Source organism: Solanum lycopersicum, chromosome 2, assembly GCF_036512215.1.
Source record: "Solanum lycopersicum chromosome 2, SLM_r2.1".
NCBI classification, from domain to species: Eukaryota; Viridiplantae; Streptophyta; class Magnoliopsida; order Solanales; family Solanaceae; genus Solanum; species Solanum lycopersicum.
This window is the reverse complement of record NC_090801.1, coordinates 64,168,668-64,196,143: the sequence shown is the minus strand read 5'-3', so window position 1 is coordinate 64,196,143 and position 27,476 is coordinate 64,168,668. Positions and strand designations below refer to the sequence as shown.

The 27,476-nt window shown below is 32.7% G+C and overlaps 4 protein-coding genes across 5 annotated transcripts; 3 read left to right on the top strand and 1 right to left on the bottom strand.

The window, feature by feature from the left end:
• The first annotated feature begins 3,484 nt into the window (after nt 1–3,484).
• Nucleotides 3,485–5,394, top strand: LOC101244141 (peroxidase 72). The gene is made up of 4 exons (XM_004232393.5): nt 3,485–3,996; nt 4,240–4,431; nt 4,519–4,684; nt 4,821–5,394. The coding sequence occupies exons 1-4, from the start codon at nt 3,772–3,774 to the stop codon at nt 5,234–5,236; spliced, it is 999 nt and encodes a 332-aa protein (XP_004232441.1). The 5' UTR covers nt 3,485–3,771; the 3' UTR covers nt 5,237–5,394.
• Nucleotides 5,395–9,567: 4,173 nt separating this feature from the next.
• On the top strand, nt 9,568–11,377 carry LOC101244438 (peroxidase superfamily protein). Its single transcript, NM_001348001.1, has 4 exons — nt 9,568–9,857; nt 10,194–10,385; nt 10,472–10,637; nt 10,732–11,377. The coding sequence occupies exons 1-4, from the start codon at nt 9,633–9,635 to the stop codon at nt 11,145–11,147; spliced, it is 999 nt and encodes a 332-aa protein (NP_001334930.1). The 5' UTR covers nt 9,568–9,632; the 3' UTR covers nt 11,148–11,377.
• Nucleotides 11,378–11,942: 565 nt separating this feature from the next.
• Nucleotides 11,943–18,822, top strand: LOC101244730 (folate transporter 1, chloroplastic). 2 transcript variants are annotated; one of them, XM_010318090.4, is made up of 11 exons: nt 11,943–12,272; nt 12,368–12,444; nt 13,541–13,617; nt 14,351–14,441; nt 14,994–15,084; nt 15,381–15,454; nt 15,655–15,768; nt 17,205–17,276; nt 17,763–17,783; nt 17,914–17,981; nt 18,422–18,822. In XM_010318090.4, exons 1-11 carry the CDS (start codon nt 12,146–12,148, stop codon nt 18,552–18,554), a joined length of 945 nt encoding a protein of 314 aa, XP_010316392.1. In that variant the 5' UTR covers nt 11,943–12,145; the 3' UTR covers nt 18,555–18,822. The 2 variants fall into 2 exon arrangements, with proteins under 2 accessions (XP_010316392.1, XP_004232443.1); XM_004232395.5 differs by having other exon boundaries at nt 12,002–12,272; nt 15,658–15,768.
• A 1,011-nt stretch (nt 18,823–19,833) lies between these two features.
• LOC101245015 (probable ubiquitin-conjugating enzyme E2 18) lies at nt 19,834–24,574 on the bottom strand. The gene is made up of 6 exons (XM_004232396.5): nt 24,259–24,574; nt 24,011–24,114; nt 23,678–23,780; nt 23,333–23,396; nt 20,392–20,480; nt 19,834–20,199 (listed from the first exon to the last, which is right to left on the bottom strand). The coding sequence occupies exons 1-6, from the start codon at nt 24,286–24,288 to the stop codon at nt 20,104–20,106; spliced, it is 486 nt and encodes a 161-aa protein (XP_004232444.1). The 5' UTR covers nt 24,289–24,574; the 3' UTR covers nt 19,834–20,103.
• Between the last annotated feature and the right edge of the window lie 2,902 nt (nt 24,575–27,476).

Genomic DNA, 27,476 nt, shown 5'->3' with positions numbered 1-27,476 from the left:
TACTTCAGATAAAGGTGTTGAAGTATTGAGCGCATATAATAATATTAATGTTTTAAATTGTACTAAAAATTGCATAATGCTGATACTAAATATAAATAAACACGTTAACGTGACACTTACAAATACTATTTGAAACTATATATAAACGAAATATTAAATTTAAATATATTTCTTTGATACATTAAATTTCATGTCCAACACATAAAAAGATACTCAAATTCACAATTTAAATTAGATACTTAAATTTTTATATACTTATCAATAATTCATATAAATATGATACTTAAATAACAGATGTATGACAGTATGATACACATATACTATTATTTGATACCTTAATATATACGAAATATAAGTAAAAATAAAACAAAGAATCCTTCTATCATGAGCACCAAAAAATGATACTTAATAAAATTAATTGAACATACTAACAAATTTATTCAAAAATCATGATAAGATTAAAAAGATACTTAATACAATTCATCTTATACTAAAATATAAATAAACAGGTTAACATGATACTTATAAAATATTAATTGAAACTATATATATAAACGAAATATTAAATTTAAAATATATTTCTTTGATACATTAAATTTCATGTCCAACACGTGAAAATATACTCAAATACACAATTTAAATTAGATACTTTAATTTTTATACACATATACTATTATTTGATACCTTAATATATACGAAATATAAGTAAAAAGAAAACAAAAAATCATTCTATCACGTGATACTTACAAAATACTATTTGAATCTATACATAAACGAAAAAATTAAATTTAAATATATTTCTTTGATACATTAAATTTCATGTCCAACAAATAAAAAGATAACTCAAATTCACAATTTAAATTTGATACTTAAATTTTAGTTACAATATATCATCTCACCGGAGCTCTGGCGACAAATACTTATCAAACGGCGACAAATACTTATCAAAGGGCATCGTTAATAAATGAGCTGTTGTGGTATTTGTAATGTTGGTCGAACAATAGGAGGTGCCGCCTTTCTACCCCTCTTTTGTAGGGTTTTCGGATCTTTAAATGTAGATGCATCTTTGTTTTTTGAAGAATTTTTCTTGGTAGAGCTTGATTTTTCATGACCATAGTTTCATTCAACTATAAAGAACCTAGATCTACATAGAATTTGATTATGAAAATCAACAATAAAAATTTTTGAACAATAATCACAGAAAATATAATAAAAGGGAAAAAATTGAAAAATAACAATGTGGATGATCATATATCATCACTAAAAATACAAAAAATGAGAAAAAATTGAAAAATTGTAATAAGGATGATGATACACCTGATTTAGGACTCAAATTCAGAAGAGTATTGATAATAATCCTTAGAATAATTCGAATTTCAAATTTGATTCACAAATTTTAATTGAAATTAGTGGGAAAAAATTAGGAGAAGTTTTTTTTTTTTTTTGGGTGGGGTGGGGTGGGGTGGGGAGGCGAAAAATCTTAAGAGTAGGTAAAATTCAATTAATATCATTTGGGATAAAAAAGAAATTTTTGTAATTTAATACATCAGTAGAGAATTAATGAAATTAAATAAATTAAAATAGTGTATTTTAGTAATTTTTCCTTAAAAAAATTTGAACATTACCAACAACACTAGCTAATTGAAATCTTGTACAAACTGATTAATAAAATAAGTTGACAAAAGCCTGTTTAATTTCCTCGCAGCATATTCAAGGTTGGTGTTCTCACGGACGTAAATATATAGAGTAGTAACACCATAATATAGTTTTGATGAGCTTTTTTTTTTAAAAAAAAAAAATATTTATTTGTGGAGTTTATAAGTGATTTTATTGATACAAAGTTCTGAGTCTAGTGATTTTATGGATACAAAATAAAGTTTAATAATTTTATTAAATAATTCTCAAAATTGAATGACTATTAAGGGCCCGTTTGGATGGGCTTAATAAAAGCAGCTTTAAAAAAATACTTTTGAAAGTGCTGAAACTTATTTTTAAAATAAGCAGTTATGCGTTTGGATAAAAGTGCTGAAGTTGTTATGCCAAACGTGAAAAGGGAAAAATAGAAGAAAGAGATGTTAGAGTTATATGGATAATTTGGATATTGTATAAAAATATTAAGGGAAAAAACATAAAAATATGGTCAACTTAAAACAGCTTATAAGCTAAAAAAAAAGCACCCTACCCCAGCTTTTAACTTTTGGCTTAAAATAAGTTTTTTTTAACTTAAAATAAGCTGTTTTGAGTATTGCCAAACAGTTAAATAAATCAAAAGGTTTAAAACTTGTGCTGCAACTCAATATGACGTTTCTTGCCTTACCACATACTCTTTCATTCAAATGGACATTTACTAGGTTACCCTTTTTTTTTTTTGTTGTTGATAAATACATGTCAATCACCCTAAATATTACTCATTGATTAGGAGCCGCATGCGGTATCTATTTTTTGTTGATAAAAAGGCCAACATTAAGAAAAAAAAGTTCATTAAAATGTGCAATGATACTTTTAATAGTGCGAGGTCTTTCGTGTGTTTATGTTGTCATACTACAATAATCAAAATTATCATAAATTTCCACAGAAGTGAAATTAAATGCTTAATGATTTGAGAGTTGATCGAGTTGCAATAGGAATACATGTAGTACGTAGATGTATTGCAAATATTTGATAAAAGACATACACAGTTCGCTGATCATCCTTTACCACATTAATCAATTCTACTCATGCGACTAAAATCATTTTTTTCCAAGCATAAATAAATGTTCTGTTCATGTTTGAAAATAGTAGCAGAGCAGTTCTCCTAACCCCTTTTACCTGAATATATTTTTGTCCATTCAATTGGATTCACCTAATATTCACATTTAGCTTAGATACCTGTGCTTGTGTAACGCATGAGAACATACATACAACAAATTATACTAGTAATACCATTTTAGTCTAATCGTTTGACGTAATAATTTTTTTAGACTATGTTTAAGATTTCCAAGTTTGATATGTTTTACTGTTTCGCAATACTTCTCTAATAAGATGGAGTAATCAAAGGCAAATAATGTTGAGGCTCTGTTTTTCAAGAAAGCAGGTGCGGCTTCTATGTATTATATGTAATACTATATAAACTCTTTTGTGACTTTATACATTTCATGCCTTGAGCAATTAAGGCGTGTGGAGCTGACCAGATCAAGTCATTTTCTCATGCTTATTTTTTTTAGTATTACTAGTAAAGATTTTCCTCTATAGCATGACAGCTGAGTACAATTTACTATTATTAAGTTTGATATTGGTAAGGGCAGGACTATAGGACGATTGATGCCTATATTATATTCAAATTGATTGACAAATAGATGAACTTTGACAATTTTCTCTCAAGAATTATTTGTTTAAGAAACCTGGATTCTTTTCACTTTTATTTCCAAAGTCAACAAGTAGTTAGTAAAGTGTAAGATAAAGAGTCGTAATCAACCTCCTGTCCTGCATAACAATTGAGTTAATATTGGAAAATTTACGTAGCTGGTGAAAGTCTTTTGTCTATTATGGAACAAATCAATCATCATTTACATGTAGAACATAAGTCTTCTTGGATTGGCAAATTAAAATCATTACATTATCCCAACTAAAAGGCTACCAACTCCATTTATTTACTAGTCAATTGTAACACATCTTTCACTGATCTCACTATATAAACTCGTGAACTCTCTCTCAATTTCATCACAGCAAAGCTAGCCTTCCTCAGTATTAATCAAAATAAATTTCTTCTAAATCTAAGTCTTTAACTTCAAGATGGCTCGGTCCATGAGTTTCTTCATTTTCATTGCTCTGCTTGCTTTTTCACCAATTTGTTTCTCTTTTAAGAGTAACAATGATAAACTATACCCGCAATACTATTATAAATCATGCCCACGAGCTTTAGAAATTGTCAAGTCTGTTGTTGCCAAGGCTGTTGCCAAAGAAGCCCGAATGGCTGCTTCTCTGTTGAGGCTCCATTTCCACGACTGTTTTGTCAAGGTAAAACACACATATATATGCTGTTGAATATCAGTAGTGCATTGACTATACCGTGTTGAATATACATATAATATAAGTTGTATGATGAACGATATCGACATGTCAGAAAGTAATTACAAGATGGAAACACTTCGAACAGTAAGTGCACTAGCATACTAGCATGCAAAAATACACTTGCTAAATGTTGCTTTTACACCGAGAGTGTAAACTGATGGCTAGTTATTGTTTCACTATGTGATGTAGGGATGTGATGCATCTTTGCTTCTGGATAGTAGCAATGGTATTGTGACAGAAAAAGGATCAAACCCCAACAGGAATTCAGCTCGTGGATTCGAAGTCCTTGACGAGATTAAATCTGCACTAGAGAAGGAATGTCCTCAAACTGTTTCTTGTGCTGATATCTTGGCACTTGCTGCAAGGGATTCTACTGTACTGGTAAGTACTGCCACAGCATATATAGTGTGATCAGAGTACCTCCTCAAGAATTAATAAAACACGAGCTTACTTTTTTCGTTCATACAGGCTGGTGGACCAAACTGGGAGGTTCCATTAGGAAGAAGAGACTCCAGAAGCGCTAGTCTAAGTGGCTCCAACAACAATATTCCTGCTCCAAACAACACATTTGATTCCATTCTCTCAAAGTTCAAGAGACAAGGACTTGATCTTGTTGACCTTATAGCTTTGTCCGGTAAGTGTTACTCTTTTTTTTTTTTCCTGTTGGATTGCTCTTTCCTTCTAAGTTCTTTCCTTGACATTGCTGAATTTTTAGCCAGACTAGTTATCAGACATGAAATCATAGTTAACACCGATAAGTTGTAATGCAGGAAGCCACACAATTGGAAATTCAAGATGTACCAGCTTCAGACAAAGGCTCTACAACCAGTCAGGAAATAATAAACCAGACTCAACTCTGGATGAATCATATGCTGCCCAATTGCGCAATAGATGCCCAAAATCTGGTGGTGACCAAAACTTATTCTTCTTGGACTTTGTTTCCCCAACAAAATTTGATAACAGCTACTTCAAGCTCTTGTTGGCTTCAAAGGGTCTGTTGAATTCTGACCAAGTTCTTACTACTAAGAGTCGAGAATCATTAGCCTTGGTGAAGCAATATGCAGAGAACAATGCACTTTTCTTCGACCACTTCGCCAAGTCTATGGTAAAGATGGGGAACATTTCTCCTTTGACAGGTTCCAGTGGAGAAATCAGGAAGACTTGCAGGAAGATCAACTCATCATAAGAGAGCACATCAACTTTCATTTGCAGAAACTGATTCAATAATTGTGCTGTTATGTTATGTATCTTTTCCATTGTTTCATTTTTCGTCCTTGTCCTCGACAATCACATCTCTCGTATCGTTGTTTATCATGAATCTATACTATTCGTGGATCTTATTTATAGCTGCTTTCACACTTCATTTCATCACAGGACAAAGTGAATTAATTGGAACCAACAAACAAAATCTACACATATTTTTATACTTAATTAGTAGGCAAACATAAGTTGGTATAGATATGAAGTCAAAAGAGCACGAATATACGATAACACAGTAACGACATATAGTAATATTCTAATACCTTCAGACCAAATTAGCGAAAATATTATACTATTAACAAGCCTCTTAATCATAATTAAAGAACAAATCAAGAAAACACTCACTAACTTTGGTAAGAAAATTTTCATCTTCCACTAATTTTGACTCTTTATGTATGTCATCAATTTAATTATATTTTATTTCTTGTTGATATAATTTTGATCTTATTTAAAAATTTAATCAATTGAAATAAGAATAACCTTAATAAAGAAAATACATAGAAGATACAAAATACACAAAAGTAACCTCTAAAAAATTAGTATTAAAAAAATTTCGATCATATTTTCTAAATTAATGTTAACATATACCATTATATTTTTTTTAATTGAAATCTTGTAAACTACCTTTGACAGAAAAAAAAAATCTAAGTATTTGGCAAATAAATTATACCAAAAATGAAAAGAAAATGGAGAGAAAAGAAGCTATTGTATAAAAATAATTGTAAAATATTTTAGAATAATTTCTGTTTTTAAAAATAAAGTTGGTCTCCTCTTTTTCTCTTAACTAGACCAAATGCGTACATATACACTCAAGTGTTTGCTCAGAATTTTTGTCCCCGTGTTCCTTTTTTTGGTTGGCTGACATATTTTCTTGAACCGCAAAATAAATATTAATATTTTTTAAAAAAAACTTCGAAAATTACTTAATGATTCACACATGAAAGAATTCGTAAAGAGAAATTATTTTTTTATGATACATATATATATAGCTAAAAATTTATAGAATAAGATGAAAAAGTGAAAAGTTATTTACATTAATTTTCTGAAGCTAGTGATCTTAGATATACAGAGAGGAAAGATTGATTGTTTTTACTAATAATTCAATATATTACACTAATTATATAGAAAGGATAATAAATTTAATCAATTTGTTCACACTAATTATATATAAAAAATAAAGGATAAACACTTTAATTATCTATTTTTTTTTTTATATAAAAACGCTTTATCTAATTAAGAAGTTTAATCCATTTAGACATTACCGTTCTTAAAAGAATTAGATAAAGTGTTTTTATATTTTTTTTAAAAAAAATTCCTAACAACTTTATATGAAATAATTTCTAATAATTTTCTATGAAATATTTTTATCTTTCAAAGTTTGACTTTACACTTTCTTATTTTTTGTATTTAGGATAATATAATATAATTATTACTTAGTAGTTAAATAATTAGATATTTTAATTTAGTATATATATATATACTAAATGCATGAATTTAAATAAAATTATTATTTAATATTAAATTAATTATATATTAATATTTATATTAATTTAAGAATAAAATAAAAATAGAATGGTAATTTAATTTTTACGTTAGAAACTTTTCACTTATAACAATATATGATGACATGATTATTTTGCGGTCAGTTATAAAAAAAAAAATTTAAAAATGAAGGATATTCTTTAACTTTAGATTAGGAAAATGATATCAATGCAGAGGTAGGAGATATATTATAAAAAGATAATGATATTAGAGACGAGTCAAAATGAGTGAAAGATGATATTTTTCTAACTAAAGTTGGTGATTTCTTTTTCTAATTTATCTTAAGAGGCTATTAATTTAACTTAATCTAAATTTTAAGCTTTTTTAAATTATAAATATGATAAGTGTCACATATCTAAATATGCACTCGAGGAAATGATAAACCAAATCTCAATTAAACACCCTAATTTTTTTAACAAAAAAATGTTTTTGTCTCAAAATAATTGTTTTTACCTCTTATTTATAATGTGACAGGCTCCAAATAGAGAGGATTAATTCATGTACACGGGCTGTGACCAACCTGGATTACCTTAGGATTATTGTTGTACAGTTGTAATAGGCCATTTGATCTTAATTACTTAGTGGAGATTAGCGGTCCAGGCTTGGAGCTCAGACACAGGTTGATGCCTGTAAGTCTCAATTCATTTAAAACATGATGGTAGAATTAGAACCACTGCTCAACCTAAGGCAATACATAGGTCCACGGCCCTAATTAAGTTGGAAATACATCTGAGCGACTTGGGGCGCCTGCAAATGAGGAAAAACTCAAAATAGTCCCTCATCTTTGAGCGTGATCCTTGAGTTTTCAAATGAAACACTAATAATTCCTCATGTTTGCAATATAGTGCACTTTTGATTCTCACGTAAAAATTTACCTATTTTTTAACATTAATTTTATTCAAAATTTTATATAAGGAATGTCCAATCATCTTTATATATATATATATATATATATATATATATATATATATATATATATATATATATATATATATATATATATATATATAATAGAAATAATAATTCTATTTGAAAGAAGGTGATAAGAAAAACACGTTATTTTGTTCACTAAAAATATTACTGCATCTAAACTAAAAACATCTTAACGTATGAATTTGCAAAAAAAAGAAAAAATTGTACTATTGCACGTGAAATTATCTTAATAAACCTCTCGACTTTACCCGCAATACGATTTCTACTAAACAAAACAAAGTGTTTTTCTTCTCACATTCTTTCATATGGAGTTGTTATTTCTACTAAATAGATAAAATGATTATTGAAAATCTCATACATAGGTTATAAATAAAATCAGTTAAAAATAGGTAAAATTTTGGAGGAGGACCAGAAGTGCATCAATATTGCAAACATGAGGGACTATTAGTATTCCATGTGAAAACTCAAGATCACTTTGAATCTTAACACAAAGAAAAGAGACTATTTTGATCCTTTCCTCGCCTGCAAATATTTGATATAGCCAATCATTAATTAATTCTGCTGATGCGACTAAAAACTGTTTTTTTCAAAGCAGAAATCCTATTCTGTTCATGTTTGAAAATAGTAGCAGAGCAGTTCCCCTAACCCCTTTTACCTGAATATTTTTTTGTCCATTCGTTTGGATTCACCTAATCTTCACATTCACTAAGCCATTTGTGGATCAGCTTAAGCCTTAGACTGCTGTGCTTATGTAACGCATGAGAACATACATACAACAAATTATACTAGTCATAGCATTTATCTTGTTTGACATAATGATTTTTTTCTCAAGTTTTGTTTAGACTATATATGTATTTAAGATTTCCAACTTTGATATGTTTTACAAAGCTAATTCTTTCGCAATACATAGCGGAAAAGCTGAATTATTTCATGTATAGAGCAGGTGTGATTCAAACTACGTATATTATAAATGTTGGATATAGCTATTTGCTTACCTGAGTTATTAATGAATTGTTAAGTTCAACAATATTTTCCTAAAATTGAAAAGAGGATAAAAATAAAGGAAAACAATCATCAGATACATACTTTTCTAATAACATGGAGTAATCAAAGACAAATAATGTTGAGGCTCTGTTTGTCAAGAAAGCAGGTGTATTAAAATATTATATAAACTCTTGATATATTTCATGCCTTGAGCAATTAAAGGCGTGTGGGGCTGACCAGATCAGGTCATTCTCTCATGCTTAATATTTTAGTATTACTAGTAAAGATTTTCCTCTGTAGCATGATAGCTGAGTACAATTTATTAAGTTTTGTATTGGTTAGGGGAGGACTATTATTATATTCAAATCGATTGACAAATAGATGAACTTTGACAATCGTCTCCCAAGACCTATTTGTTTAAGAAGCCTGGATTCTTTTCACTTTTAATTCCAACCTCATCAACTTTACAAAAGGCTCGAAAATAACTAAGTCAACAAGTAGTAGTTAGTAATGTGTAAGATAGAGTCTAATCAACCTCCATAACAATTGAGTTAATGTGAGAAAATTTACGTAGCTGGTGAAGTCTTTTGTCTATTATGGACCAAATCAATCATCATTTACTTGTAGAGCATAAGTCTTCTTGGATTGGCAAATTAAAATCATGCATAATTATATTTGGGTATTTTATCCCAACTAAAAGGCTACCAACTCCATTTATTTACTTGTCCATTGTAAAACTTCTTTCACGGAAAGCACTATATAAACTCGTGAACTTCATGTCAAATTCATCACAGCAAAAGCTAGTGTTCCTCAGCATTAATCAAATTAAATTTCTTTTAAATCCAAGTCCTTTTAACTTCAAGATGGCTCCGTCCATGAGCTTCTTCATTTTCATTACTCTGCTTTCTTTTGCACCAATTTGTTTCTCTTTTAAGAGTAACAATGATAACCTATACCCGCAATACTACTATAAGTCATGCCCACAAGCGCAACAAATTGTCAAGTCTGTAGTTGCCAAGGCTGTTGCCAAAGAAGCCCGAATGGCTGCTTCTCTGTTGAGGCTCCATTTCCACGACTGTTTTGTCAAGGTAAATCATATATATTTCCTGTCACTAAATATTTATGACACTTAAGTATAATAACTTTTGAGTCCATTGACGTACCGTGTTAAATGTACATGTAATATAATAACTTGTGTCGGGACAATTTCTACATGGCAGTAAGTAATTACAAGTTGGAAACTTTGTGAACAGTGAGTGCACTAGCATGCAAGAATAGACTCGCTAAATGTTGCTTTTGCACTGACAGTATACACAAAATATAGCCTTTTTTTTCTTTTGGCTTTTGCAGCTTTGTACTTCTTAATTATTGCGTATCAGAAAGTGAAAACTGATGGCTAGTTATTGTTTCACTATGTGACGCAGGGATGTGATGCATCTTTGCTTCTGGATAGTAGCAGAGGTATTGTGACAGAAAAAGGATCAAACCCCAACAAGAATTCAGCTCGTGGATTCGAAGTCCTTGACGAGATTAAATCTGCACTGGAGAAGGAATGTCCTCAAACTGTTTCTTGCGCTGATATCTTGGCACTTGCTGCTAGGGATTCTACTGTATTGGTAAGTACTTCCACGGCTATATAGTTTGATCAGGGTATCTCCTTAATAATGAATAAAACATGAGCTTACTTTTTTCATTTATACAGGCTGGAGGACCGAGCTGGGAGGTTCCATTGGGCAGGAGAGACTCTAGAAGCGCCAGTTTAAGTGGCTCCAACAACAACATTCCTGCTCCAAACAACACATTTGATTCCATTCTCTCAAAGTTCAAGAGACAAGGACTTGATCTTGTTGACCTTGTAGCTTTGTCTGGTAAATGTTGCTGTTTCCTTGACATTGCTTAATTTATTGTCAGACTAGTTATCACATGTGAAATCATTGTTCACACCGATGAATTATGATGCAGGGAGTCACACCATTGGAAATTCAAGATGTACCAGCTTTAGACAAAGGCTCTACAACCAGTCAGGAAATAATAAACCAGACTCAACTCTGGATCAATCATATGCTACCCAATTGCGCAATAGGTGTCCAAAATCTGGTGGTGACCAGAACTTATTCTTCTTGGACTTTGTTTCCCCCACAAAATTTGACAACAGCTACTTCAAGCTCTTGTTGGCTTCAAAGGGCCTGCTGAACTCTGACCAAGTTCTTACTACTAAAAGTCAAGCATCATTAGCCTTGGTGAAGCAATATGCAGAAGACAATGCACTTTTTTTCGACCACTTCGCCAAGTCTATGGTGAAGATGGGGAACATATCTCCTTTGACAGGTTCCAGTGGGGAAATCAGGAAGACTTGCAGGAAGATCAACTCATCTTAAAAGAGCACAACTTGTTATCTTGGAGAGAACATTACCTCAATGATTGTGCCTGTATTATGAATTCGTTATGTATTTTATACTTTTGTTCTTTTTCCAACAATCTTCTAGCTCTTTTTTTGGTCTTTGAGGATTTCACTGCTGGTGTCCATTCTTAGACCACCTTTCGAGTTGTTTTACTGTATTTTTGTGTAATAAACATGAATCCCTGGGTTCATAGACATCGTCTTAAACACTTTGCCCTTTGTTTGAAATTGTCAACCAGAAGCCTGGAAACCTGCAAATCTTACTTCTTAGCACCTTCATTTAACATTGTACCAAGCCAGTAGGAGCTACAACTATTATACTCATTAATTAAAATCAGTGAGAAAACATAACTGGGTGCAGACCTGAAGTTAAAAAAGAAATAGTTAGGCATGAGCACATCTAAACTATAGACTAAAAAAAATAAGTTAAAAGCACAACATATACATACAAAGGCGGCAGGCCTATACTAAATCACAATAAAAGTCCAACTATTTAATTTCACTCTTTCATATTCAAATCTATCGGATCTCAGAGTCTTTTTAAGTCTCACCCCTTTGTCCTCTTATTTGCACTACTATCATTGGAGTAAAAATTACATTGTCAAGAAAAATTCGATACAAAGCACTATATGTTACAATATACCTACCTGTTGTATTTTCTTAATAATGCATAAATTGACATTTTAACATGTCCGAAAGAAAATTATTACCAACCTTGACTTTACAAACACAAAATTGGCGTTATATTCGAAAAAAATTATTTATATATCCTAGTTTATTCGAAAAAAATAATTATACGCCTAACACAAATTGAGAAAAGGCTGTTTCAAATTTTCCACAATTACTGTTGCAGGCGCAAGCTGCGGACATGTCGGGCGTTCACCAGCAGGTCAATACGACACCGCTTCGTTTGCGTAGGAAGGTCCCTCTCATTAAAGTAAACGGTGTAAAGGAAAGCCAGCGGTAGACGGGGCCATGAAAAAAATGGCAGCTTTGCCGTCGGCAGACTGGCAATGGGAAAATGCCGTCGCCGGCGCCGCCGCGGGTCTCGCCACTGTCACTTTCTCTCATCCACTTGACGTTGTTCGTACCAGGTTCCAGGGTAAGTGTGTCATACTCTTTCCCGCTATTGCAAATTAATGATCTCGTGTTGTTTCCTTTCCTTGGAGCTTGATTTGTTGTAAATGTTAATCGCAGTTTACGATGGAAGAATTTCCAATGTCCCTGCCTATAGGAACACACCTCACGCTTTATATGCCATTGCTCGAAGTGAGGTTTGTTTTTCTAAATCTTTCCAATTTCTGCAAATACTGAAGCTTATCTACATATGCACTGCTAGCTGCTACTATTCCAAAACTCACCCTCTAGTTCATGATTCGATAAAGAAGTTGCTTTTCAATTCGTATAGTTAGTATCTCTGGTGAAAGACAAATCATTTACTAATATGTTAAGGATGCATGTTTTATGAACTTTGAGTTTCTGAAATAGGTAATATCAGCTTCAGGAAAAATGCATAAGCAACAGTGTTTAACAAGATATGTTCCATCCTCTATCAGGGAAGGACACTTGGTTTAATGTTGAGGGGATATCCTGACCTTGGTGTTTCTAAATGGCAAATTGCTGTAAATACTCTTCTAAGGATATATGTGGTCATGTTCTCCTGGACTAGGTACAATCTTAGTTGCGCGAACTCTTCACTTTTGATCCCGCGCCCGTCTCGAATTCTTCAAAAATACACTACTTTTGGCGAATCCGACACGCACACGTTGGCATTTTTGAAGAGTCCGAGCAAAATAGGGTACAATGGATACCTATGGAGTTTTATGGTTGTTTTGTGAATTCCCCACATTATGATATCCAATCCACTGTAACAGTTCCATTTTCTCCCTCAGGAATCTTCTTGGAAAAATTGAGAGCAAGTGTATCCTAGTAGAGTTTGTATATGGCTACTCTAACAGGAAAGATAGGTTATTTGATTTCTTATAAATATGGTTAGGTCCTTTATTTGAATGTCAAGAGTGGAGTGAGATGTCAGTTATCTATCACAGTGGTGCTTGCACCAGCTTACTATCACAGTGGTGCATGACCTGCTTGGACACACCGGTTCTACTCCAGATCTTGACCGGGGGCTTTTCTGTTCCATTTACCTGTTTTCACAGGAAAATTGATTCAGTCAGTTTCATAACATAGTCATAGCAAGAAACTCCATCACACTTTGTCAATCACAATCAAACATTCCACTGACATATGCTTTTGAAGATGAAGCTCCTTTCCTTGCTGTAGACTGTTGAATGCTTACCTTACCGCTCATATACGACTTCATGTTTCCATTAAATTGACTAATTAGTTATCATATTGTCTTTGCATCAGGGTTTTAGAGGACTTTATGCTGGTTTTTACCCTGCTGTTCTTGGGTCAACTATTTCATGGGGTTTATATTTTTTCTTGTAAGTAACATCTTTTCCTTTTGTTGATAATGTTCTTGTAAGTAACATGTTCTGTTTCCAGAAGGCTACTCTCAGTGTCCTTTCCTTTTTCTCTCTTCTGAAGATTTTGCTCTATGCAACTTGTGTTTATGAGTATGTGAAACAGATTTAGACTCGTTCAATACCTGATGGGGTTTCCCCTTTTCAGTTTTGGCCTATTTTATTATATTTGTTTGGGTTACCTTTGTAAGGCAATAAAAAGGAGACAACAACATTTCAACATCGAAAAGAACAAATCTTGATTGATAGAGCTTCTTATTATACGTATGAAATCCATTGCTCTTAGAAATGATACTACATCGGAAGATCCCATTAGGTCTTTCAGTGAGTGGATTGATTGTTTCACTAGGATCTTGTATAGTCAATTTTAATGATTGACAAGCTGTTAGTATTATTCTGCTAACATAATCCATTTACCTATTAATTAAAAGAAAAATAATTTCTTGACACGCTATTTACTTTTCTGTTTTTTATACTGAATTTATGGGTGCTGAAATGTACATCTACATCCATAACATGTTAGTTAAGAGGCAACAGTCATTATTTCTTACATGAGATTGATTGTAAAAGACTAATGTTCTCTTTGTAGGAAGCAGTCACATATTAGGTTGCTTTCTCTTTGATTACTTACATTTATAGGCTTGAAACACGTCTTTTTCTGACTCATACATTTTCTTGGAATCTACTTCTGTAGCTATAGCAAGGCTAAGCAAAGGTATCTGAGGAACAGGGAGGAACTGAGTCCAGGCCTTCACCTTGCTTCAGCTGCAGAAGCAGGAGCGCTGGTCAGTAGTCAAATTTCTGATGCTTTAATGAAAGAACAATGGGCAGTTCTTGTATTCATATGTTCATATTCAATTGACTAGTTTTTGACAGGAGTGCCGAAGACAGATAGTTAGATGCTGTGATTCTTTATTTGCTCTAGGGGTGCCATTGTAATTGTCTTGCTGGTGATGAATCCATTACTTTTACTGCTGTTAGAAATTAGAAGTCTTACCAATATAAAATCCTGAAAGGCAGGCAAGGTCGAATAGTGAAACTATTCTTTGAGACTTCAACACACGCAAAAAAGCGAATATCTGTGCTTAGGTGTTAGTTAAATAAGGGAACTGGAGAATCTTATAGACACACAACTTTGATTGTGTTGATCTTTTTGTGGATAACCTTTATCCCCCACTATTTCAGTTTTGATGACAACAGATTGATGACTTGTTCTGACATGAAAATCTTTAGGTATACAAAATATGTGTGCCGTACTTACTTCAGTAGCTTTAAGCACAAACCTCAAATATTGCAGACTATGGCATATCTTAAAAGGTGTGTTTGTCGGCATTCAGGTCTGTTTTTGTACCAACCCTCTTTGGCTTGTGAAAACAAGATTGCAACTTCAGACTCCTGATCAGATTCGTCCATACACCGGGTTTCATGGTCCGTTTCACTCTTGTATTAATTTGTCAGTTTTCATTGTGTATTTATCTACCTTTGAGCACTCTAGGACCATTTCTTTCCATCGTAATGTTATATAAGAATTCTACCTTTATTTCTGCAGTTTTGAGTTTCTTTAGTTTTGTATCCTCCTTTTGTTTACTGAGGTTCTATTACAACTTCTGCTCTCTTTTGTATGTGCATGCACATTTGGATTTGATTATCCAATTGGCCTCTTTTGTATTTTCTATCCTACTTATTAACTTCACATGAACTTTGTTGTTTATGGATTGATTCAGATGCTTTAAGAACCATAATTAAAGAAGAAGGATGGAGGGCACTTTACAAGGGACTTATGCCAGGCCTATTTATGGTTAGAATCACATTTTCTCTAATTCATGCACATAATTTCGTTCTGTAAAAGGATGTGTTCTTATCTTGACGTAAATTTTTGAAGTTAACCCTCAGTTTATTTTACTTTTTGGATAGATTGTCTAAACAATATACAACCACTTTAATGCTGTCATGTAACCCTTCATTGGTGAAATGCACTGATCTGTTGTTTTGCTTCAGCAGGTTACACATGGTGCTATTCAGTTCACGGCATATGAGGAATTTCGCAAGTTTCTTGTTAGCTCCAAAGCTCAGGAAAATGAGAACACACTTGCCACAGCTGCTGACTTGTTGGTGAGGCTCTAAAACCAATGTCTGTTGCAATTTTTGGATGTAATTCAACTCAGTAGCTGTTTTTATGTTTGAATGACCAGCAAAACTAATCCCTGCATGTACAGTAGATAATTGGAATTCAGATGTGGTTAGCAGGATAAGAACCAAGTACAGATTGGGCAGGATTTTTTTAGTTAATGGGCAAATGGCCCAGATGAGAATAAATTGTTCAACTCTTAGGATATGTTTGGTATGGAGGAAAATATTTTCCAATTCCCATGTTTGGTTGGTCAAAATATTTTCTCTTGGAAAACAAGTTCTTTAAAATAAGAAAAATGACTTACTTCATCAAAATAGGGAAAACAAGTTACGCAAGTGGCATTGCAGGTTCATTATCTCTTCCCCATCAACCCAACACCCCCACCCCCACCCCCACCCCCACCCCCCTCCCCCTCCATCGCCCCCAAAGCCCCATTCTCCACCACATCTCTCACCCCATATAGTGTTTTGCTAGATAACATAAAAATACTCTTGAAATAATATTGTTTTGCTTGCCTACCAAACATTAGAAATAAGTAAGAAATCCATATGGAAAACATTTTCCTCCATACTGGACACACCCTTAGTATTGCACTTTCTTTCCTCGTTGTTTTCGTCAAGGTACTTGTGCAGACACATCCTCTAGGTGTCTTAGGAAATCTTGTGAGTAGAAACTTCTCCCAGGTAACTCTGTCCACCAAGGCTAGGACAGATGTGAAGAATCACTTAATGTTTTTTTTGTCTCCACCTTAGGGTTCTTAACCACTTCATTGACCATTAGGTCACGTGCAAATATTTCTTCTATTTTCATGTATATGGATTATCCAAAGGCACATTAGATTTCTTTTCAGTCCCTTATTTTCTGCATCAGAGTGTCACTAGCCTGCTCAATCCCTTCCCCTCCCCATTAGAAACGTAATATAAAAAGAGATAAGCTCCAGCTACTAGAAGAAAAGTTAAATGGAATATTTCTCTTTGTTAAGCATATCAGAGTGAAGAATGCTTGAATTATTTTCTGAACCGACTATGTGGTTCTTGTTACTGTTTTATGTGGTGAGAGATGATTTATTTCGAACCAGTGAACTGCCTCTCATTGATCAATTAATGGAAGCCTATTTTCTGCTAAGTGGTGATATACTGTATCTTCTTTTTTGTGTGGTTAGCTAGAAATGTCTTTAAGGCTCAATGTAAATGCAAAAGAATTGGTTGTACGATTTCTGGAGGTTGATTATTGCTCAAGAGCACTGTCAGATGACAATGATATTGTGATCACTGTAATGATTAGTTCTTTCATATGGAATACTGTTGTAGAAAATTGACCATTTCAGTTTCCAATAAGAGAGAACTTATTAACTTCTCTTAGCCTTGAAGTAATATTGGTAAACGCCTCAGGATTTGCTCTTACATTTCTTTCACAGGATTCAGTTGACTATGCAACACTAGGAGCTTCTTCTAAGCTGGCAGCCATTCTTACAACATACCCATTTCAGGTATGTTAGGGGTGTCACACCCACACCCAGAAAAAAATTCAAAATTTTTTTGCCCCCACTCCTAATTTTTTAAATTTATTTTTATTTTAAAAAATGAACAGTGCAATTAGGGATTTTTATTAATAAGTGAATGATATATGGGTATAAATTGATTCTCATGTTTATCCATTTTGTCCATATTTGTATGAGCTTAAATAGGTTGAAATCCATATTTATCCATTTAAGAAAATATGAGTGATCCATTTAATTTAATTAATATGGAAAAAATGAATTCATTTCATTTATATGGGCTGAAATTGCCATCCCTGGTGTGTGATAAGTTTGTTCTTTTCTCCATACTTGGGAATATGGGTTCAGGGACACAGAAGGCTTTGAGAGCATTATGGAGCACCCGTCTAAATGCCAATTTGTTCTAACAATCTTTTACCCTGTGCCCCCTTCACTTTCCTCTTTAACTAATAATGTATTTAAATGAAACCTTTTCAGGTTGTGCGATCTCGATTGCAGGTAACTGCTTTTCATATTACTGCTTTATGCGTCACTTGATAAAACAACTCTTCCCGGTAGACAAGCCTCTGGTAGCTCTTGATTCAGTTTTTCTGTAGAGTAGTTAAAGATATATCTTCTCTTTGAACAGCAACGACCAAGTACAACTGGAGTTCCAAGGTACATTGATAGCTGGCATGTTGTGAAAGAAACTGCGAGGTCAGGATGAAATTCAGACTTATTTCAGCTGATGCACTTGATTAATTGTACACGAATATCAAGCATTGAGTTCGCTAGATATTAAAATGTTTTCAGAATCTAAATACAAGTTCATCTAATGCTCTTAACGGTGGCTGGCTTTCACTATCAAGGAATCAAACTGAGAATAAACAAAAGCTGAAGAAATTCAAAATCCCTTTGATTGAATATTTCTACTTTGACTGTGTTATTCTTTTTTAAGACCATTAACTTAAGAAAAAGGTTTTCAGTCTTAATCCTAAATTTCTTCCGTCCCGACTCTTCCTCTCATCTGATACATATAATAGAAGTTATCATAATCGTAAAATAAGAGAAGAAAGTAGAACCCTCCCCCTCCCCACCCCCTTATTGGTAAATTTATCCCTTTAAATTTCTATCTTTTTTTTTTTTTGAGCTTACAGGTTTGAGGGCGTACGAGGCTTCTACAGAGGTATCACTCCAAACATGCTGAAAAATGTTCCTGCAGCTTCAGTTACCTTCATTGTCTATGAAAACGTCCTAAACCTGTTAAAATTGTCTAGAAGAGAGTATTAGTTCTTCTACATCTTTTTTGCCTCAAACTCCTGCTATAGCACTAGGACTCTATACTAGTGAAACAATATCTGGAAAAGAGTACTCACAGATTTGACAGAAGTACAAATAGAATCACGATGATGCTTAAGACTGTATAAAGTGTACAATATTTCTAGTCTTTGTAATTTATCAAGATAAGAAATAACTTTTTGAGTCCTTGTTTAAGTGCTCACAAAGCTGCTTTTGTAGCAACAATATTTGATGGAAGCCATTCTTTGACATCTGATAATACTGTGGTTTGCAAACTATTCATAGGAGTGGGTGTTTTACCCTACGCACCCAAAGGATGGCGGCAATGGATTTTCCTTGTCATCAAAAAAAATAATACCGTATGTGAACCTTGTTAGTTAAACGCATGTTGATCGTTGTTGGCAAAAACACTAGGTGCTTTGTCCAAGTACACCATGCTACCAACTTCCTTAAGGGGGAAAAAGAGAGTTGAGGAATAATTTCAGTCTAGCTTCGAAACTACACTTATCAGTTCTCTAATGTGTATGTTCTTAGATTCTAACTGTGGTATTATGTTGGAATAGACAAGTGCGCATGTTTTAGCAACTTTGACAAATTAATGTTCGGACGTTAGATGACACGTCTTATCATTTAAAAGTGGCAAAGAAGAAATAAAACAAACCTATCAAACAAAATTAAGAGATATGTAATCATGCAATTTGCTTAGAGATATGAATTGTGTCTTTGCAAGTACAACAAGACCAAGCAATTCGGGTGAGTTTATGGAAATACTCATAGCATGATTGCATTTAAGGATATGAAAATCACAAATCCTAAAACTGATTCGACCTCAACAAATAACAATAGTAGTACATATCTGCATATGTGCAAATATGCATACGTACAATAACTATTTTTTTTCTTTCTTGCCTTCTGAAAATGACTATTTTTTTTCTTTCTTGCCTTCTGAAAATGACAGTACCTGGATCAACTTATGCAAACTTGACTATTTCACCGAGTACTTGCTAACCTCTGCTTACCAAGACTTTGGGAATGAGAAGAAATCACCTAATGTTTCTTGTCTCTATTGACATTTGAACCCTAATTTCCAATGATCTCCTCCCCCCCCCCCCCAAAAAATCGACCAGTAGACCACACTATTGGGTGCACACATAAGCATAGCTATCTAATTGCAGAAAGCACCAACAAGAAGGAGCAGAAGCACACATCCTGTGATTTACCTGATGTTACTGGCTAAGGAAAAGAAGTCAACAACAAGAACAATGCAAAGTAAATACAAACTTGTCGTTTAGACGCCAGAAGAAAACTCTTCATGGACTATAAATTAGGTTGTTGTGTATTTCCATAAGAGTACATAATGTTGCACAAGAAGCTCAAAAGGAAAATCATCTCCATTTACAAATATTGGACAGTAAAGGCCAATTTGCTGCACATTATGCACTAGCAGTGGCCATGCATATGTAGAATTGTTTTTCGATTAGCATTTGATGTAAAATAAGCCAAAGCAACAATGTTGCCTCAAGGGTCAGAAGGACACCCTTCACACCTTATCATCATGGAACCACCACCTGGTTTCCTTGGGAGATCTGCCGTTTCTGCAGTTCTTCACATAGCGGTCATTATCTTCAGGGCGTTGCTGCATAAGTGATGGGAACCAATAAGAACTAAAAACTAAAAACATGAGAAGCTTGGCAGAATAATGTGCTGTGTTACATATTTAAACCGACAAGGAAGAAATAGGTTCGTATTTGGAATAGAAGTTCTTTTCTAATAGTGGATCTCATAAAAGCAACTCAAATTAACATTAGTATGAATATGGGAAATGCACCTTCACGGTTGAACTTGACAACATGGAGAGAATGCTGATGCATATAGAACTGACTGTCATGGCAGGAGACCATGAATCATAGAGAATATCTGCAAGACATGAAGAAGCTGTTGTCAACTGCTGGTTCTCATTATATATGTCCAATTTCTATAAGATGTTGAAAAATCTTTCATGAGGTGGAAGCTTAGCACTAGCAGACCAATTAGCAAACTGCGCATGAACCTTCAAGTTTTCACTTCCCCCACACAAAAACAAAATACGGTATGGAACGCTTATGCTTTCACTTTCACTCACAGAATAACCAAAAATCTGCTATATAACTGCATAATAGGAGGAAACCAAAGATGGTATTTCAAAGTTTTCCTCTTCTCCAAAGGTCACTACTTAAGATGTTAAGTAATATTATTTCTGTAAACCCACATGACAGGAAGAAACTACAGAAGAGGGAAAAAAGTGAAGAATATGGCATTGAAAAGTTCTCTTCAGCACCGTCCTAATCAAGAGGTCACTAAGGATGAGGTTATGTGAATATGATTTCTACAAACCTTCCCAGTGTATCTGAAAAACCTTTCAGTTTGACTGCGGCAATACGTGATAAGATTATTTAGTTGAGACAAGAATAGCATCTCCTCTATTATATAACATACAATTTTTACACACATTATAACAAGAGTCATTATGCTGAAGATAAGACTATTTTGAAAGATTTTAGTAATATAGACTTCACAAACTGCAACGGGACAGTAACTTACTTAAATTACGATTTCAAGCAAGACATTGATGGCAAAAATATCCACCAGAAAAGGGAAAACATAGCAGATAACAACTCGACGATCTCCATCAGTCCAGACATGGTATGCCATATTCAAAGTCAAACAGTCATCTTTCAGCTTCTCAAAACTTATTCCAATCACTGTTTGGCCATTAAAGGATAGCTACCAAACATTGCCACTCGTTGATACACTAATTCAATCCATTGAGCCGAATTCAAGCACAACATTGACACCTTTTGATTTGTCTAATGACGAAATTGTTCACATCTGAATTATAAATGTTAATTGGCAATATCTATACCTAAGAGAAAGGAAGGGAATTGGTGGAAGTCATGATTTCGAAGATAAGTACAAAGTATGTAACTTTGATCCAAATGAAAATGAACTGGACCATAATGAACCATTATAGAAAGAGCCAATAAAGAAATCTTTGATGTGGTATCATAGTGAATAGCCCAACTTTAAGTTAATACGGCTCTTACGCAATTAGGCAAGTAAGAAGAAGATTTACCACAATTATGTCACACAAAAGTAGAAACTGGGGGCATATTAATGTACAAGAGACATTTATTTTTAAGCGGATAACGGGATTGCTGCTTTTTATAACAAGACTCAGGAAAATTCAAATTTACTTCAGAATAAAGTAATAGAATGGACCCAAAAACAGACAAAATGAAGAGACAATGCTTATTCTACTCATGCAATGTGTAAGAATCAGCATGCGGTCGGTCTAGTTCTATTCTAATCTATTTTGGTTAAGATTGTTTGTTTACAATCTGTAGATAGGAAAACAAATCATTGTCCACTTAGGTTTTTTTTATTTTCTCTTTCCGATTTGTGCCTCTTATGGGTATCTAATTTGTTTCTTTTTGGCTTCTTATCTGTGATTGTCCTAAATTTTATCCTTGCACACTCCCATGTGTCGTGATCATTCACATCAACCTCCAATTACACAAGTGGAATATTGACTAGGAGAAGTTTAATGTTTCTAGGCTCTATCCCCGGTAAGGTACATGAATATGAAAATCTTATTAAGATATCAATGTGTTGTCTCTATCGTGATCATGAAAATCTAATTAAGATATCAATGTGTTATCTTTAGCGAGAATATGACAATTGTTATCTTTGGCAGTGATAGAGCCATTTGAGGAGATCTTGTCAAGTGTTGGGAGCCTAGGATACTTAATAAACGAAGCTTTAGCCAAATCGTTGGTGACTCAAGCCACAAGAACAATGATTAGAATCATGTGGGCAGCCAGCTTCCACCTCCATCAAGTAATCCTAGATAAATTTTCATATTATATCTCAAAAATTATGATTTTTCAATGTAGAGGGGTTTTTTCTTTCTTTCAGAAAATCGAAAATGAACCAAAAATTTGGATTCTCATAAACAAACTCTGAAAATAAGAATGTAAATGTTGCTTGAGGTGCGCAAGCTAGCCCGGATACCCCAGTTTACAAGAAGAAATAACACGTTCCTTCTAGAAAGAGTATCACAGTCAAAAGCATTTACTACACCCTCAATCCAATGAAAAGGCATAAGTTTTTTTTATAAGTAGTACGCACTGCTTTCTCTTTGCTTACTATATGCAATTTCAGAATTGTATGCTCAGCCTATTCAGTGACAAATTGGAATTGTTTAAAGGAAGTGCAAGAGACCCGTGACCTATGTGATGGTGGTTTGACCAAGTTTAAATTATCATTCTACAAAAACTGTTTAAAAATTTCAGTTAAAACCGCATAACGCACACTACCTTGGCAAAGAGAGTTTTACATAAGAAAAAGATTACTTATTTGTTATCCGTGTTGACTATTGCTCCCTCAGAAGGTATGTATAATAAAAAAGAATTGGACTTGAATCAAGATCAGTCAATAAAAATAAAATCCACTGAAACCATCAACAATGTCATTGACATCAGCCAGCAATCTACTGTTGACACCAATTCGTTGAAAAGAACTGGTTAAAAGTCATAAAAGCACTTTGAGCACCATAATACCAAGCATATAATCTTTAACAGAAACAAGTATGCACCACAAATCATTTACCACGTGACCATGCATAGAAATTCAAACATTTGAACAACATAGAAACAACATATAGTGACCAATTTAACAAGTGTCTCGTGGTAGTAAGAGAATGAAAGATATTTGATTACATATATAACTACCTAAGCAAATGTGCCCGTTGCTATAGATATGAGGGTGTAACGGAGCGGGTGGCACAAAAATCACCTGCATCAATATGGTAGCAGCAAAAATAATTAGGGTATGAGTTTCAATTGCAATCTTTAAAAGAAACAACAATCCCTAGACCCCCATAAGAGAATATCAATCAGTATCAACCATCACAAAGACAAAGGAGTGTTAGCATAGTGGAGGGCCCTGCCATATCAAACTATGAGGTTGGTTACTCAAGTCACGAGGAGAGTGAAGTGAAAAAAAAAATGGGTAGGGAAATTTGGAGTGTGGGCGCTAGGGTTACCACATCAAAATAGGCACAAAACTTTACCCACCTGCGGAGCTTCCATGGGATAATGTTCTGGAAAATCAACTTGAAGATTATAGGTTTCATCCGCATAGAGAGTTCCAGGAGCCCCAATCACTTCAATCACCCACCTTTTCACCAAAGAAATCAATCTCAGAAAAGAACCACATCAATCAAAAGTTAATGCAACTATATAAATACCGTCTAATCCAAAGAAAGCAAAAAAATCAATCGAGAATCTTTAGTGAATTATTGTACCCCGGATCATAAATTCAAGTAGGCTAAAAAGGGTAACCAAGAAATTCACTGAAAACCCTAGAAAAATTTAAAGAAAACCCAATTAAACAAAAAAGAGTGAGACCTTTGAAGATTATCAGTAACTTTATGTTTGAAACCAGCAGGGGGATTGACTTGCCACTCCGCCAACTCTTTCTGGAGTCGATTGCATGCTATCTTGCTTAATGTCTGATCAAGAATTCAACGAAAACAGCAAAACCCACATCGGAATTACCAGAAAGAGAAAGGGTCAAATAGAGGTAAAATTAAGACAGAAAGGCGGAGAAAAAAAAAAGAAAGCAAGAAAAGGGAAAGAAGATGAAGAAGAAGAACCTTGCGAGAAGAGGCAGAGGAGGCCGACATGGCTGACAGCAGCGTCAACGACGACGACAACGATGAGAACTATACACACAGATGACAGAAGTGAAGAAAAGAAAAGGTTTGGGAAATCATGTATTCATTGGCCCCGCTTCCATTTTTTGTTTTTTCTATTACTATGACTATTTATATTTATTAGTTTCCACCTTCTACTTCCCTTATTTAGTTCTTTTTTGGGGGGTTACATTTTATATCCTTTATTTTTAGTGGACTAGCTAACAACTAATTAAAGTGAAAGGTAAGTAAAAAATTGTATTTGTTAACTTATTGTACGTAAAAGTTGGACAGCACCGTTATAATATAAGAAAAAAAAAATTGTTTTGTCTTTGGTTTACTGATATTATTTTATTATTACGGACTTATTATTAATATATCTTTTAGAGTATAAATTTTTATTTCTATTTATTTTTAAAGGAGGTAATATTTCTTTTAAAATACTTCAATATCTTCGGCTCTTTTTAATAATGAAAATATAATATAATACATATGTATTATTTTCCTAATGTATATTAAGTATATTCTTAATTAAAATAAGTTAAAGTTCGAAAATATACTGAAATTAAAAATTATGAAGCTCTTTGGGGATAAAGTAGTGATTTTTTGGTGCGATTTTATGTTTAAATAAATGAAAAAATACAGACAAATAAGATAGCAGTATTAATGTATAAGGCATACCTGTCTAAGTACACTGTATTGCTCTGTGTCTTGTTTTTAGGGAAGAAAAGCATTGTTTATTTGATTTAATTAAGTAAAATGTATGTTAATTAATTAAAATTAAAAAAAATGATAAATTTAAACACATTATGCATATATTAAATTAATGTAAACACTCGATTCGGATAAGTTTTACCCAAATAAATATATATAACATAGAATAATATCATGCCATGAATAACAAGTCTTATATATGTAGCACAAATTTAAATTAATCCAAACAAATATCAAGTAATGGATATAAATAAAGAAAGAAATTTCTTTTGAAAATATTTGTGTTCAATTTATTTATCTTTCTTATTTTTTTAGTTCAATTGGAAAAGAGTTTTTTTTTTCTTTTTTAATAACTCGTTACTTTAATTTAGCCCATAATATGCTTAGAAATACAGAATTAAATAATATTTTTAACTTTAAACGTGCTTTTAATAATTATAAATTCAAAAAAAAATATTTACTCTGATAATATTACGTCAAATTAAAATCAGTAATTAAAATGAGGGAGAATCATTCAATGAAATTAGAAAGTAGAATATAGTAGAGAATATGTAGATAAAGATCATCTACTTGCCGATTGGAATAAGCGTTAGGTGTAAGGTTTTCGTATCAGACTTTATAAAACTAGGTTTTCTTTAAGTTTCCAAAGTACAACTCTTAAAAAAAACTAGTAGTACATATCTTCTGAATTATATATGGAGATGTTATAGTTATGTAAATTGACATTTAGTATGGTATTTTTAATTGTTTGTTTCTTCGATAAGATGAGAGATGCATTTATAGGAGCATTTTAGGACTAAATAATTGATAATAAGAATAATTTTAGATCAAAACTATTAGTTGAGAATATCTTTACGTAAATTTATATAATGTTTATTTAAATATAAAATGACGTCGGATGAGGTGTCTCATAAGCTATTTAAGGGAAGTGAACAGCAAAGTATCAAAGCCAAAATATGATGCCATTTATTCAAATTCCTTCTCAATTAGCTCACAAAAGCATGAGCGTGATCCAAGGAAAGGTCTTTTAGCACTTCGTTAGGAAGTAAGGAATCTGGATTAATTTCTCTAAGTTCTCATATAATATTGGTACGCCATACATGGAATTAAATTACTTATTTGGAACTATTTTTTTTAATCTATTATTATTTTTATTGAAGCTCAATTAATTTAAATTCGCGTTATGCATATAATTCACTAAGGAAAAAACGCATCATACCAAAAGTTTTTCTATATCAAGATTCATCATCAAAACTTTTGATCGAGTAAAAAGCAACGGACCCATCTATATCACTTAGGACCCGTTTGGTAGGAAGTATTAATCAAAATAATCCATGGATTAAAATATAGTTCAAACAAAAACATTGTTTGGTTACTTTATTTAACCTAATTCATGGATTACTAATACTTCATACATGGTCTTATTTTATCCCTAGGAAAGGGAGGGATAGCTAATCCAAGGTTTAGCAATCCTTGGATAAGACCCCTAATGACTAAATTATCCCCAAATTTTTTTTCCTTTTTTTTTTTGTAATTCATGTTCTTTTTTTATTTATATGAGAATATTTATAATTGTTCATTTAATTCTCCAAATTTATTCCATGTAATTTGATGATTTCACAAACTAATATTTTCTTTTCCATGTTTGAGTTGTTATATTGGGTTGATTTTTTGTTTTTTTGTTTTTAAATGTAGTTCGTCAATTGACCACATAAACTATTTTTTTTAATTTTTAAAATAAGCTAAGTGTATTTGAACAATTTAAGTAGCCTTAAATTCATGTTAAGTTCAAGTTATATTTGACCAACAAAAAATTAGAAATATACCATGTGACATATTACACCTCAAAATTAATAATATTTTTATAAATTTTTTTTAATATTTAACTTGACTAGTTAAATGAAACATAATCTCACAATAGCTAAAGGGTATAATAGGAAATAAACTTTTTCTAAAGTTTTAAACCAAACATAAGACTAGGTAGGAAATAATGAACCAAACACTTGCTAAAAAATAATCTCTGCATTACTAAACCCTGCATTACTAATTCATGCATTACTAATCCATGCATTAGTAATCCCTGCATTATGTATCTTTGTACCAAACGACCCCTTAGGGGTTGTTTGATTACTGGTTAGATTTATGCAGGTATTAGATGTGCAGGGTTTAGTTATGCATGTACTAGTTATGCACATATTTAGTTATGCAGGATATTGTTATGCAGGTATTAGCTATGCAAGGTATTAGTTATGCAAGGTTTAGAGATTACAATATATGAATTATTAACTATCGAATATTAAACTTTTTGTAAATTATTAATATATATTATTTACAAAATAATAATAAATGCTAATAAAATGTGAAATATACCGAATAATATATAATGCTAATATTTGATTAGCATCTGTACCGTTAAAAAATATACAATCTAATATTAAAAAAAATATTTATATTTGCATAAATCA